Source organism: Pyrus communis, chromosome 9 (genome assembly GCF_041283825.1).
Source record: "Pyrus communis isolate YQ-2024b chromosome 9, ASM4128382v1, whole genome shotgun sequence".
Classification (NCBI taxonomy): Eukaryota; Viridiplantae; Streptophyta; class Magnoliopsida; order Rosales; family Rosaceae; genus Pyrus; species Pyrus communis.
The window spans coordinates 4,103,052-4,116,384 of NC_142573.1; the positions used below are offsets into that span (position 1 = coordinate 4,103,052).

Consider the following 13,333-nt stretch of genomic DNA (forward strand, 5'->3'; position numbering starts at 1 on the left):
AGACTCCTTACATGATCTTGTATTAGTGGCTTGGGATGCTATGACCTTGTATTAGTGGCTCGGGATGCTACATTAACGGCAAAGTTGTTCTATGATAATCTCTCTGAAATACTACCTATGCGCTAGATCATTAGAATTTGGAACAATTTGTTGATTGGACCACTTATGGTGCAAACCGAGATTCATGGCCGTCAGATCTTTCGCTAAAAATTTAATGACTAAAGAGTGAATGGTCAAGGGTTTCAGTCCGAGCAGGTCTAAATAGAACAAGAAAAGTTCCAAAAAGAGACATAACAGGTGCTTCTTTCAGAAAGCACTTCTAACTTTTTTTGTCATTTGGTGATATAAAAGTGCTTTTAATTATTTGAAAGCACTATTAAAAGCACTTTCCCAAATAGCCAAGGATTTGATCGCACCAATTTCGCTCTAACCTTTGCTTTGAAACCAGAAAGTAAAGCAACAGCAATTCAGATATATCTGGCTGTGCCTTTCATCTCTCTTTACAAAGGTTCGACATCCGTCCCTAAATTGTTATGGCTACTAAACTACCCCCTCATTGCGTCCCCCTGTTTTAGCATGATCGATGACATTATAGGCGTAGAAACGATCATTCAAACAATAATCTGTCAATTTGACCACAGGAATTCGGATCTAGTAACCATAGCGACTGTTCAAGGATGTTCGTCCATCGCCAGATTGTCCTGAATGAAACATATAGATAAGCACCATTATAATTTTTCGAACAAAAAAAGAACATAGCAGCAATCAGTGATTCAGCAGTCGTTACTCTTTCTCCACCCAAACGCGAAAAAGACATTAGGTAATAACCAAGAACATAGAATCAAAATAGCATTACCTTCGGGAGGCACCCACGTTTCCTCAGTATTAGTATCGAGAAATGAAGGTTTCTCGGGACCAAGAACTCTTTTAGGCTTCTTATCCTTGCTCGACTTTTTCCCTTCTGAAACGTCTTGGCTCTCATTATCTGGTGCATAATAGCCTCTTTTATGTTTTAACAACAGTGCCACAGCATCCTCTGCCATGAACTCAGGTCCAGTTGAGGATGCCAAACGAGAATCATTGTCATGACCTTCAGATTCTTTAACTTGTTTCCGCTTCCGTATAATCAAACCGGGGGCAGCATTTTCAATCCCAGATTCCGTCTCCAAAGCCTTTTTCCTGTCTTTATAGTCGATAAATCCATCAGCCTCGTGCTCATCTGAAGGTGCTGCAGGTGCTGCCTCTTGACGATTCTCCTCAGTTTTACTGTCCTCAACAGCCCCAAGCCACTGTGGCTTTGCAACAGTATACACAACTTTTTCTCCTTCTGTTGCATCAGTTACAATCTCGGCAGCAGCTGGATTCGTGGTAACATCTATAGTTCCCTCTTTCAGTATAGAGTCATTTGCTGGTTGTTCGGGTTTGCTACTTTCCTTTGGTTTGATTGGAGGTTGCTTTTTTATGGCAGCGGCAGGAGTTTCAGATTTGATAGGTTTAGACTCTTGCACCTCTTGCACTTTTGAATCCCTTTTCTTGGCAGCTTCACCAGTTGGGTCAGCAATCTTCAAAAGGAATATTACCCTGTCCAACTCGGACTGGAGAGCTGATAGTTCCTTTTGAAGTTCCTCGGTTTTATCAAGCACTAACAAGGAAAGAAGCAACAATAAGTGAAAGCACAAAATACTCACCTATAACCAATTATTAACAAATCGGTGGTAGCACAAAAAACTCACCTAGCTTAGTTGAAAGCCCCGACATGTATGCATCCAGTGCATCTGCAGCATCAGTTTTTTCTACAGTTTCTGATTCCATTTTGGCTTTCTCAACTAAAAGCAATTCTTTCTTCTCTTCCATTTCTTTCACGATCACATCTCTCTTGTCGAGAAGAGAGTCAGCGGTTTCAACACTTTGGTTTTCACCAGCCTTTTTACTTGAAGGCTTCTTTGTTCGGTCATAGAATTCATCATCATCACTGCAAAGTAACAAAGACTTTCAACCATTAACAAAAATAAACTGAGAAACCATATCAAATTGACAGTTAAAGGATGCCATTTCTATAGTAATCAAAATTCACAAATGATTACGAAAATCACAACTCCATGATTGCTGTTATAGGTATACCCTGATCAACTTTTGCCAAGGTTTTTGTTATTAATAAAATACCTCAAAAGTTGTTCTTCTTCTTCAACTGCTCCTTTCTTCTTACCATGAGATGGTTTCCCAACACGCGCACCTAAACTTTCTCGAATACTCTCATTCAACGTCTCTTCCAGATTTTCAAGTTCTTCCATAATCTGTTAAACATTTAAACAGATAACATGTTAACCAGAAAGGCCCCCGTCTCTTTTCCCTTTGGAATTGATGGACGCAACAACATTTGTGCTTTCAGTTTATCAACTACCAATTTAAAGAAGAAATGGACCAGTGTAAGCCTATTTGTGAAGAATTTTACCTGTTCCATTCTCTGTTCATTTCGAGCAATCTGAGTTTGTTGTCCTTGAGTCAACCCACCTTGAGGGATGTCTTTAGCACGAATAGCATCTATCTCTTTCTTCATATGAGCAATCTACAAGAAGAAACATGAAATGGTAAGGATAGGACAAGAAATTTTCATAACAACATACACAAAGATTGACCATAAAGCTTAAAGACCTTTATAAAAAAATCGTTTGTTATGTTTCTGATAGAATAATTTGATTGGTATCCATTTCAACATTAGATAAAGGGAGAATACCTCTGTACTATGTAAAAACAAATTTTCTATCATCAACTTTTAGAAGTTTCCCAATCTTTCATCTTTCCATCTCCCCATTAAAAAATGGAAACTAATGAGAAGAAGGGGTCAGGTTTGTCAAAGTCACGCTGTGTATCTTTAAACACAGTAACATGAGAACTACAGCAGGTAAACAAGGTGGAGGAATTCACATAATTGAGATGACTAATGCGGGTATGACCAACCTATTAACGGAATGCAGAAATCGATAGATTACAGCTACAAGCAGCACTTTCAACCATTTTAATAGGTGCTCTATTTCTACCATTATAATAAATTTACTTGAATTGTTGCTCTCCTCAGAAACCAAGCAATATATACAATTTTTTCAATATGCTCATAACAGGTACACTGGTTGTGACCTTTCTGAATACCAATTCAAGAACTGTTTTCATCCAATACCAAGCAACGTACACAACTTGTAACAATAAGATGCTAACAAGATATCTTGAGGATAAAAACAATTTACAACAGAGGGACCTAACATACAAGGAAGACAGTATTTCATTTCTAAAAAACGTATCTTGAGGATATATATAATGGGAAAGAAAATGGTCTAACAAACGAGGGAAGATAGCATTTCATTAATAAAAAGATAAAAAAAGAAGAGAAGAAGAATCAAAACCACTTGCCTTTTCCAATCTTTTAAGTACTTTTTCGCGGGTTTTTTCTTGTTTTTCTGTTAGCTGTCCTTTGTATGTTTGCCAAGTTACTTCCTCACCGTCATCCTAAAATTCCAAAACCACATAAAGTCAGTAATATGTATAATAGAATTATCTTCTTTCAATTCATCATTGGAAAAAAAAAAAAAAAAAAAAAATTCAGACTTGAAGAAAATAGCAGGATATGTAATATATTTCACGTAAATTTATATCCAAAACGCATATGAAAATGATGTGATCATAAAACCCCACAAACCTCAGCTTCCTCAATAGCATCCTCATCCATGCCCCATGAGATGCCATCAGCAAGAGAAGCTTCATGTCTTGCCCGTTGAAGTGATGCTTCCTGATCTAGGATGTCTTCACGCATTTTGGCTATTTTTAAAAGCTTCAAGTCTTTTTCCTACATACAACCAAAGATTAATCCATGAACTATTCATGAGTATATGCTCTGTTTTGAAAGTTTGAAAATTCATGTAGATACTTACCGCTGGATGCAAATTCATGTAGATCATTGTCAGTGAATAATACACATGTATTACCAATTAAAGCATTAATGAATTTAAATAAGAAAGTCTTACCGGTGGCATCAGCTCTGATGGTCCTTGGAAAATGTAGAGACGAGTTGAACTAAAACAAAAAGAAAGGGGAAGACAATTATCAGAAGTGTTTCGTATGAGAAAGACATAATATTCTACAATGACAAGGCATTTTAGGTCCGTATCTGGCAGTTGACCATGAATTAATCATGATGGGTTCCTCAAAATAATCTTATGTAATTATAATGTTATGTCGAATGCCCATGTCTCATAATCTAATACAGTTACACACCCAAGACGATACACACAGGAAGTGAGAGTTAAGAAGATACTCACAGCCCAAAACGGATGACATCACCAACACGTAAATCAACGTAAACCTTTTTGTTCACCTGATTATTAGGCAAGAGAAAACCATTAGGAACAATCAAGAGCCTTTGTATAGATTATAAAAAAAACCCCAGCCATCCACACTGCAAAGTTAATTACTAATTTGAAAACAACTCTAAGATTTCCCAGGTCAAGGCCTGTTTGCATTATTGGACCAAACGGTATGGATTAAAAGCGATGAAAGCAATCATCTGCACATAAGTACCTGATTCTTGTTAACGAAAGTGCCGTGAGTACTCCCAAGATCGTAAATATACGCCTCCCCACTTCTCTTGAACTGAAGAACTAAACAAAAGAGTGAAAACATAAAATTAACATGTTATTACACATTTGGCACCAAAATCTATTACAATGCAACAGGCCCAAGAATTTTATTGAATCTATATAACAAAACCACAACAAACAAGCTAAAATGCAAAGCGAAAGAGGCGGTTAATTACCGGCATGGAAGCGAGAAACAGTCGGATGCTCCAGCACAAAGTCGCAGAGGTCGATTCGGCCAAACATGTATGCTCCTTTCTCGTATCTGAAATTTCAAAATTTTCAATCACAACAGAAATTCGAAATTTTCGATCACAAACAACTAAAATCTTGAAATTTGAAACTTGAAGAAGAGGAAAAAGCTTACACATCGAATTGGCTGATGATAGCACCGTCCTTGAGAACCTCGAGCTGGAACTGGTGGCACGGAGCTGCACTCCACGGCGGAATCGTGTACGGAATCGGGACGCCGTGAGATTGCGGCTTCGAGTTTGAGGACTGCTTGGCATTTTCTTCGGCTGCTTCGGTTGAATCGTTAACGGCGGGACTGGATTGGAGCTGGTCTTCGGGGATTGGGGCTTCGGACTGTGGTGGTGGCGGAGGGCTAGGGTTTTTGGGAAGCGGGGGACCCATTGGGGGCTTCATTGTGGTCGAAGACGACGACGTTCCGGCCGGTTCGGTGTTTAGGGTTTCGGAGTCGAAGACTGGCGGAGAACCCATGGCGTTCGTCATTGGAATTCAGAGAGCGGCCGAGTCGTAGGGAAGTTGGAGAGGCGCCGACCGCCAAATTTTAATGGGTTGGGCCTCTGGGCCGGGTTGGTATTTTGGCGCTTATTTGTAACGTCACAAATGACACTTCACTTTTTTAATTTAGGTAATTACCAACTGAACAAATTATTTATTACAATTTAGCACTTTTGTCGACTTTAATCTCCTTCGGCCTCGTTTGATAAAGAAGATTAGCTTGAATATAACGGATAAGGATCCTCTCCTGAACTAATGGTGAGGATCCTTCTGAGTAAGCTTATCAGGCTGTTCAAATTTTATCCAACGGTTACAATTATTATAACTTTTAGAAGGACATCATATTTGTAGTCGTTGGATAAAATTTGAACGGTCTGATGAGTTTACTCAAAAGGATCCTCACCATTAGTTCAAAAGAGGATCCTGTTCCGAATATAACTATTCACTACCGTACAAGATCGTGATAAATGACAAGGAATGCCCTTGTGAAAACAACCCTTAAAAAGTTTGGATACGAAATTGCAAACACGAGGTGAAATTTAGGTGGTTAGTTATTAAAAAAGTTAAATTCAGATGGGGTGATTCCACAAAATTGAAAAAGTTCAGATCCTACTTCTGCAAATTTAAAATATTCTGTAAAACGCCGTCGTATGGAGATTTAACAGGGGTACCTCTTCAGAAAAATGCAGATATTTTGCTCTCTCCTGTATGCAAGAAGAAGAAGAGCGTAATCTACCAAGTTTGAACTGGGCGGCTCTTAAGGCATTGAATTTAAGATACAATTTTCCAGTTTCCGGATTTTCTCGATATTTCTGGGTTACCAAGCAGAAAATTTCCCTGCAATTTAGAATTTCCGTATCGCAAAATACTTGCTTGGAGCTTCAGAAAGCTGTTGTGTTGCTGGAAGCTTAGAATTCTTCAATTGGGTCATGCTGTTCAGGTGAGTTGTATCAAAAAACCCAGTTCGTATGATCGAAGAAATACCAAATTTGTAATCTTTATGTGTTCATGTGTTAGTTTTTAATTCTGGGTTTATGGGGGAGGTGATGAGGGTTTCAGTTTCCGTAGTGATTAATGCAAATGGATTTAATCTCCAACACAAACCATGTAGTCCAACGAGTTGTAACCGTAAAATCGGCTTTCAGCTTTCTCAAAAGTGCTTAGTTTCCATGTGGTTGCCCAATTTGTTGTTGCCAAGGAAGGCGAAATCTCTGACATTGCAGAACATGGTGGCTGGTGTGCAGTCTGGGTTGGTTTGTGAGGAAGAGGAAGAAGATAAATTGATTCGAAACCAGGGATATGGTGATGATGCTGCTTTTGTTAAGCAAAAATTGCCTCCTTGGGGAGAGTTGGAATTTGACAAGGACTTGGATGTAGAACCTGAGGTTGTGATCCAGCCCGAGTCGAATTTGAATAGGAAGGCTACATTGAATGTGGACAGGGTTGGTTATCTGGAGGAGATGGATGAAGAAACATTATCGAAGCGGATTTTGGTGCTTAGTAGAACAAATAAGACTCGAAGTGCGTTGGAACTGTTTACTTCCATGGAACTATCAGGCCTTCGTCCTAATTTACATGCTTGTAATTCGCTGTTGTCTTGCCTCTTGAGAAACGGGCTGCTTGATGACGGTTTAAGGGTTTTTGAGTTTATGAAGAGAAAGAGGTTGACCACGGGGCATAGTTATAGCTTAGTACTTAAGGCAGTTTCTGTTGTTGAGGGCTGTGACTCTGCTATCGAAATGTTTTTGGAAATGGAAGAGGAAAGTGAAGCAAGAGATGCTTTTGATACCATCGTCTATAACACTATGATATCGATTTGTGGTAAAGTGAAGAATTGGCGTGAAACCGAGAGATTGTGGAGACGTATTAAGGACAACGACCATGCTGGAACACGAGTAACTTATTGCCTCTTAGTTAGCATTTTTGTTCGTTGTGGTCAGCATGAGCTAGCTCTTGATGCTTATGATGAAATGATTCAAAATGATTTTGAACCAGGGGATGATACAATGCACGCTATCATCGGTGCATGCTCAAAGGACGGAAAGTGGGATACTGCGCTAAACATCTTCGATAATATGTTGAACAGTGGACTCAAGCCAAATCCAGTTGCATTCAATGCATTGATAAATTCACTTGGGAAAGCCGGGGAGGTTGAACTAGCATTCAAGGTATATAACATCATGAAATCTTTGGGTCATTCACCTGACACTTACACATGGAATGCATTACTTGGTGCACTGTATAGAGCAAATCGACACGGTGAAGCTCTTAAGCTTTATGAGAGTATCAAGACAAGTCAGGGCTCTCAGTTAAACTCTCATTTGTACAATACGGCCTTAATGTCTTGTTCGAAGCTCGGTCTATGGGATAAAGCTCTAAAGCTTTTATGGCAATTAGAAGCTTCTGGGCAGTCAGTTTCAACTGCGTCATATAATCTTGTAATCAGTGCTTGTGAGAGGGCAAGGAAACCTGAAGTTGCACTGCAAGTTTACGAGCACATGGTTCACCAGAAGTGCACCGCAGACACATTTACTCATCTGTCACTAATACGAGGTTGCATTTGGGGTTCTCTCTGGGATGAAGTCGAGGAAATCCTCAACGTAAGCTTTTTTGTTTCCTTAATTTTTCAGGGTTGTGTTAGTTTTCTTTAATTTCTCGTGAAATCATGTATAAAACAAACTCTTTTTAGTGAACCCGAAACTGGATCATTTGTTTTTCCTACCGTTTTCCCACTGTCAGTAATGCTTAACTTTATTGATGAAACGTACTTCGCGTCACCTGTGTTTTGTTTTGTCGATATCCCCACTTATATAGGGAAGAAATTTATCGACATTGTTGTTTCAAGGTTATTTGGACTCTCATTGCCCAAAGATAATGACCTTCATAATGTGTACTTTGTTCTGCAGTGTGCTGCACCAGATGCGTCGCTCTATAACGCTGTCATTCAAGGAATGTGCTTACGAGGCAAAACAGAACTAGCAAAGAAGCTTTACACGAAGATGCGCGAGAGCGGTCTGCAACCCGATGGGAAAACCCGGGCTATGATGTTGCAAAATTTGCAAAGACGGAAGAAGAAGCCGCAGCCTTCTCGTTACAAAACAAGTAACAAGTTTTCTTATTATCGCCGTTAACTGATGTCGTTCATCTTGTTCATGACTTGAACCAGTTGGATGTATACTTGTAAATTTTACCATTATACTTCTATGACCATCTATGGATGGCGAATGCTAGCGTCTCCGCTCACGTGCTTAATTGATTTGTGCTTCAACGCTTGACAGTCGTTCACGCCATGTTCAGGGAGGACCGTTCAAAGCAAACCTCGTTCTAGAGTTGCCAAAACTTGAGCATGTCTGGAAATGCTTTTGGAATGGGTAAAAGCGCTTCTGACGGTGCTTAGCAAAAAATAACCATCTGGTTTCATGGAGCATTTCCAAGCGCTTTTCTGACAAGCATTCAGATTTAAGATAAAAACTTTATTGTGCTTCTAGTAAAAGCATTCTTTGCAGAAGTACTTTCAATAAACCTAAAGCAATCTCAAACATTCTGAAGTTCGTTGTGGAAACCTCGTTTCAAAATGTACACATTGCCACAAAATTCAAACAGAACAAAAGAACAATTTTCACACACTTTCGAATTCAGGAAACCGGAGGATTCTGATGAACAGATTGGACTTTGGACTCCAACATGGACACGTATCTGTCGAGCACCGAAATCACGGCCTCGAACTCCGTCACCTGCCTCTCGATGACGTCGATCTGCTTCACGTACTCCTCGAAGCTGCCGCTTTTGGCCTTGAGCTGCTCCACGAACACGCTCAGCCCCGCCGCCACGTCGCCGAATCCCTTGTACTCTTCGGCGACTCGCAGGTTCATCATTTCGAGGAGATCGAGGTGGTTGGTCGATCCCTGGAGCTCCGATTCGACCATGGCGGAGACGCTGCCGAAGAGATCGTTGATAGACTCGGCGAGCTCGTCTTTTTTCTCTTCCTTCTCAGCAGCAGCCATTGGAATTTGGAACTTCGGGTTCGGTTCGGACCCGACTGAATTGGGTTCGATTTTGTGTGTGAAGCAGTTTATTTTGAAAAATTTTATTCAGACGTATTTATTTTCTTTTTACATTTAATTTATTATCCTTAACTTATTATCCTTTACCAAAAAAAAAAAAAAATTTCAAATGTACTTAATAATTCTCTTGTTTTATGCAAATTAGAAAAATTAAAAAATAAAAAGGAAAATTAACGAAATGTTCAAAAAAGCTTTAGTTTTAATGAAAAATGACAAATAAAGGTGTAATAAATAGTATCAGGGAAAGATAAAAATGTGATTATTCATTAAAAGTGAACAGTACCAGAAGTGTTTCGTTAAAACTCTAAAAAAAAAATTCTTGCACTAGAAAACTACAACCACCCTTTCTTTCGAAACCTCAACCACCCTTAATTTCTACCCGTCCCCTACCATCCACAATGAAAACCCAAAGGTCATCACTACCACTCTCTCGACTTTTTCTAGGCCACACAACAACTGCCTCTTCTAAATAGCCTTTCTAACACATCTGAGTTCTGTCAAAATTGTTGATTGATTAAATTTAACTGTGTTGGACCATTGAGTGTACAATATATGTGTAGAATCACAATTTTAATATTATCATGAATTTTTCAAAAAAAAAATATTGTCATGAATTCCTTTTGAGTCTTTTTGATGGTGGGTTGTCATGGGATAAGGTTCTCCTAATTTCCAAGTTGTTGTGGGTGGTAGGGGAGGTTACGGTGGGAGTTGGGGATGAGTCGAAATTGGGATGATTGGGGTTTAGAAGGGTTTGAAGAGATGAGATGGCTGAAGTTACGTATTGCTGAATTATGTATTTATTTATTTTGTATCTATACACACACATATAGATGACATGTTTCAATTGATAAGTTGAGAGCCCCTGCTATGTCAACAATGAATATGCATCACTATAAATGGCTACCACACTTGAGATTACAGCGAGAATGATCATGAACACTGACAAAATCTTGTCCTTTCTCCATGCTATTCCGTGAGGGTCCCTGAAACAAAATGTTCAATTTCTTAATTTTTCCGACGATTTGGGATGAAACAAAATGTGAGATTGTCGTTACATTACGATTTAAACACTTAAGAGGAGCCGTTGTAGCAGTTTTCTAAATCAATCACGCACAGACATGTGCATTGGTTAAAATGCTTGGCGTGTGATTGCCTGATTGGTGTGGAAATACCGCCATAGAGGCATCCCAGTTTATGTGTAGGTAAGGTGGCTATGTGCAAGAAATTTCAGCGTAAAGGAAAGGAAGATGGACTCACTTGAGAACAATGCAAGCAGGGAAGATGAATGCAAGCAGGGCTCCAACAGTTGCACCTGTGAACTCAAAAGCTACCCATATGCTCGGTATGAATATTGCACCCAAGAGGGTCATAGCAATGATTCCAGCGCTGATCAACGAAAACCTTACGTTGTCTGAAGCCAGCGGTCTGGCTGAGGGGAAAAGAAGGCCGTCCAAGTTCAGCCGGAGAGGGAAAAAACCAATGGGATACACAAGTAAAATATGGGCGGCATAACTGATTCGCACGATGTCATTGAAGACAGAGCTGTATGGAATGCCAAGGTCTGTGTCAAAATTGGAGAGCAGGTCGGAAAGAGTTGAGTCACCGAAGAGGAGGAACCCGAACAGGCCTGTCATCACATACACAACGGCGCAGAGAGCAACTGTAGCACGCACGATTGCTGGCATTGTTGGAGTATCTTTGAGCTCACTTTGTATGGTGTGAACTGCATCAAAATTGCCGGATCATGACAACCGAAGCATGCCTCAAATCATAATCTTATAGTTATGAGTTTGTTTGACATAGGTGCGATTAACTGCACTTTTTCAAAATGTGGATATGTCTCTGTTAAACTTATCAGATAATTTAATCTGGATGACGGCAAACGTATAATTATGTTTTGATGATAATATTGTTACGAAACTTCATTTTCCTACAAATTCTGCTCACGAAAGAAAGCTGCTCTATAAGGAGAGGATCAATTTGCTTACCATTGTAGTGGCAGACATAAGCAAAAACCACAACAGGGAATGCAGTGAAAAGATTAAGAAAGGAAGGCAAATCAGTAACACTGGGAAACCATGCAGGTGCCTCTATGCTTCCCAATACGAATTTGTACACCGTGATCACGATGACAGCGACGAGAAAAACAACTGCCAGCGCAACCGATATAGCTGACGTGAATCGCAGTGAATCTGCAGAAAAGAACCTGAAAGATTGGTCTTTTTGTTGGTAAACAGAAACAAGTACTTAACATCAGTAGATTCTTACAACAACGAAAGAGATACTAACCGATGCGCTTAAAACATACCAACGGAACAAATACAACAACGGTTAGGACAACCAGAATGAAAGCACGCCCGGTCCACCAATGCACCCCTAACCTCTCTTCTAAAATGCCGGCATGATGAACTCCGCTTGAAGTCGAACCGGAAAGAACATCCTCTGCTCACCAAAAAAAAAAAAGATTTAACCTGGTAGCTTAGCAAAATTCATACAATATTCGAGCCTTAGAACACGGAAAAATGTAGCCATACCTCTGCACTTAATATCGCCTCTTTCCTTTTTGCCCTCTCGTCTTTCAGTTTGGTTTTAAGCCCCTAATCTCTTTAAACGCGCCAATTTTCCTCTAATACTCAAATTCACACATTTTCTATTAGTTTTTCCTACTTGAATTGACGCGTTTTAAAATATTAGGCAGGCTCAGAACTAAACTGAAAAACGAGAGGGGCAAATCATAACATAAACATAAGAAGAAAGGCATTGAGAGTTTCACCTATTATAATCATATACACAGTGAGAGCACCAATGTTGTTGACAATAACACAAATCTGAACCAAAACCTTCCCAACTTTTCCAAATGCTTCCCCCATGAGATCACCATACGAAAACACCGAACCGGGCTTGCTGAACCTCAGCAGCATCTCAATGGATGCTTCTGTCAGGAATGCAGCAATGACGATCAACGCGACTCCTGGGATCAGTCCCAGTATTGTTAGGGTTGCAGGTAGGCTCATGATCCCGGAACCGATAACCGTGCATGACAAGTTAAACACAGATCCATGGAACGAAGCTCCTCCGCTGGGTTTGCCTGGCTCGGCAAACCCAGCTTCAACTTCTGCGTTCTCACTCGTGGGCAGCAATGGGGTGCTTTGGTTCTCATCATCTTCTCTAGTACTCATATTCCAACGCACAACTCTAAACTCCAAAACTCTAATCTCATCAAAAGCTTCAAACTTTATCAGTTCATCAAATTTGATCCAAGTTTTTGGTTCAGAACTGTGAACTGTAATCGAAAAGGGCAACTGGGTTATCAAATCTTGGGAGAAATCGAACTTAAAAAATGAAAAAACTGCAGGTTCATAAAATTTAAGACTGAAAGTTCAAACCGTGGAACTCAAGAAGTTGAACTACCAGTCAAACAATATGTGCTTGCGTACATGAATCGTTCATTCGTCAGTGAGAGTTCGCATTCGATCGGAATACGACATGTAGTTAGGTGAGGCTATTGATCTGTGTGCGAATTCCAAAAGTACGATCGACGACAGCAACGTCAGCGTCATCCAAATCTTGTTTTTTATTAGATTTAAAGCTGAAGTTCCAACAAATGGAAGAAGCTTCCTGCACGTGCTGTAGACTCTAGTTGGAGTTTCGTACGAGGAAGTAGAAACTCCTGTTTCCAAGTTACAAGAGAGGTTGAGATCGCGACGCGTGGTCCGGTGGTCACCGTCGGCGGAGGATGCTTCATAGACCACGCCAACCGGTTTGGCATGTTAAATTAGACATGTGTTGAAATTGGCAACGTCAAAAATTTTGGTGTACGGAAAATTGGAAATAGGGTGCGGATAATGTAAATTAAATTTCAATTGTTGAACTTTTTAAAATTCATAATATATTGATTAT

General features: G+C 39.8%; 4 protein-coding genes across 4 annotated transcripts; 1 reads left to right on the plus strand and 3 right to left on the minus strand.

Moving 5' to 3' along the window:
- Positions 1–240: 240 nt before the first annotated feature.
- Positions 241–5,447, minus strand: LOC137739258 (SMAD/FHA domain-containing protein). Its single transcript, XM_068478813.2, has 12 exons — positions 4,993–5,447; positions 4,805–4,890; positions 4,570–4,649; positions 4,311–4,366; positions 4,017–4,065; positions 3,692–3,838; positions 3,406–3,501; positions 2,453–2,566; positions 2,164–2,294; positions 1,734–1,972; positions 857–1,642; positions 241–701 (listed from the first exon to the last, which is right to left on the minus strand). The coding sequence occupies exons 1-12, from the start codon at positions 5,355–5,357 to the stop codon at positions 652–654; spliced, it is 2,199 nt and encodes a 732-aa protein (XP_068334914.2). The 5' UTR covers positions 5,358–5,447; the 3' UTR covers positions 241–651.
- Positions 5,448–6,033: 586 nt separating this feature from the next.
- EMB2076 (Pentatricopeptide repeat (PPR) superfamily protein) lies at positions 6,034–8,641 on the plus strand. The gene is made up of 2 exons (XM_068479286.2): positions 6,034–7,969; positions 8,276–8,641. The coding sequence occupies exons 1-2, from the start codon at positions 6,404–6,406 to the stop codon at positions 8,498–8,500; spliced, it is 1,791 nt and encodes a 596-aa protein (XP_068335387.2). The 5' UTR covers positions 6,034–6,403; the 3' UTR covers positions 8,501–8,641.
- Positions 8,642–8,827: 186 nt separating this feature from the next.
- Positions 8,828–9,443, minus strand: LOC137739643 (biogenesis of lysosome-related organelles complex 1 subunit 2). Its single transcript, XM_068479287.2, has one exon. The coding sequence runs from the start codon at positions 9,371–9,373 to the stop codon at positions 9,005–9,007; it is 369 nt and encodes a 122-aa protein (XP_068335388.2). The 5' UTR covers positions 9,374–9,443; the 3' UTR covers positions 8,828–9,004.
- Positions 9,444–10,214: 771 nt separating this feature from the next.
- Positions 10,215–13,298, minus strand: LOC137740801 (amino acid transporter AVT6A). Its single transcript, XM_068480601.2, has 6 exons — positions 12,845–13,298; positions 12,207–12,716; positions 11,723–11,875; positions 11,422–11,625; positions 10,691–11,156; positions 10,215–10,416 (listed from the first exon to the last, which is right to left on the minus strand). The coding sequence occupies exons 1-6, from the start codon at positions 12,870–12,872 to the stop codon at positions 10,299–10,301; spliced, it is 1,479 nt and encodes a 492-aa protein (XP_068336702.2). The 5' UTR covers positions 12,873–13,298; the 3' UTR covers positions 10,215–10,298.
- Between the last annotated feature and the right edge of the window lie 35 nt (positions 13,299–13,333).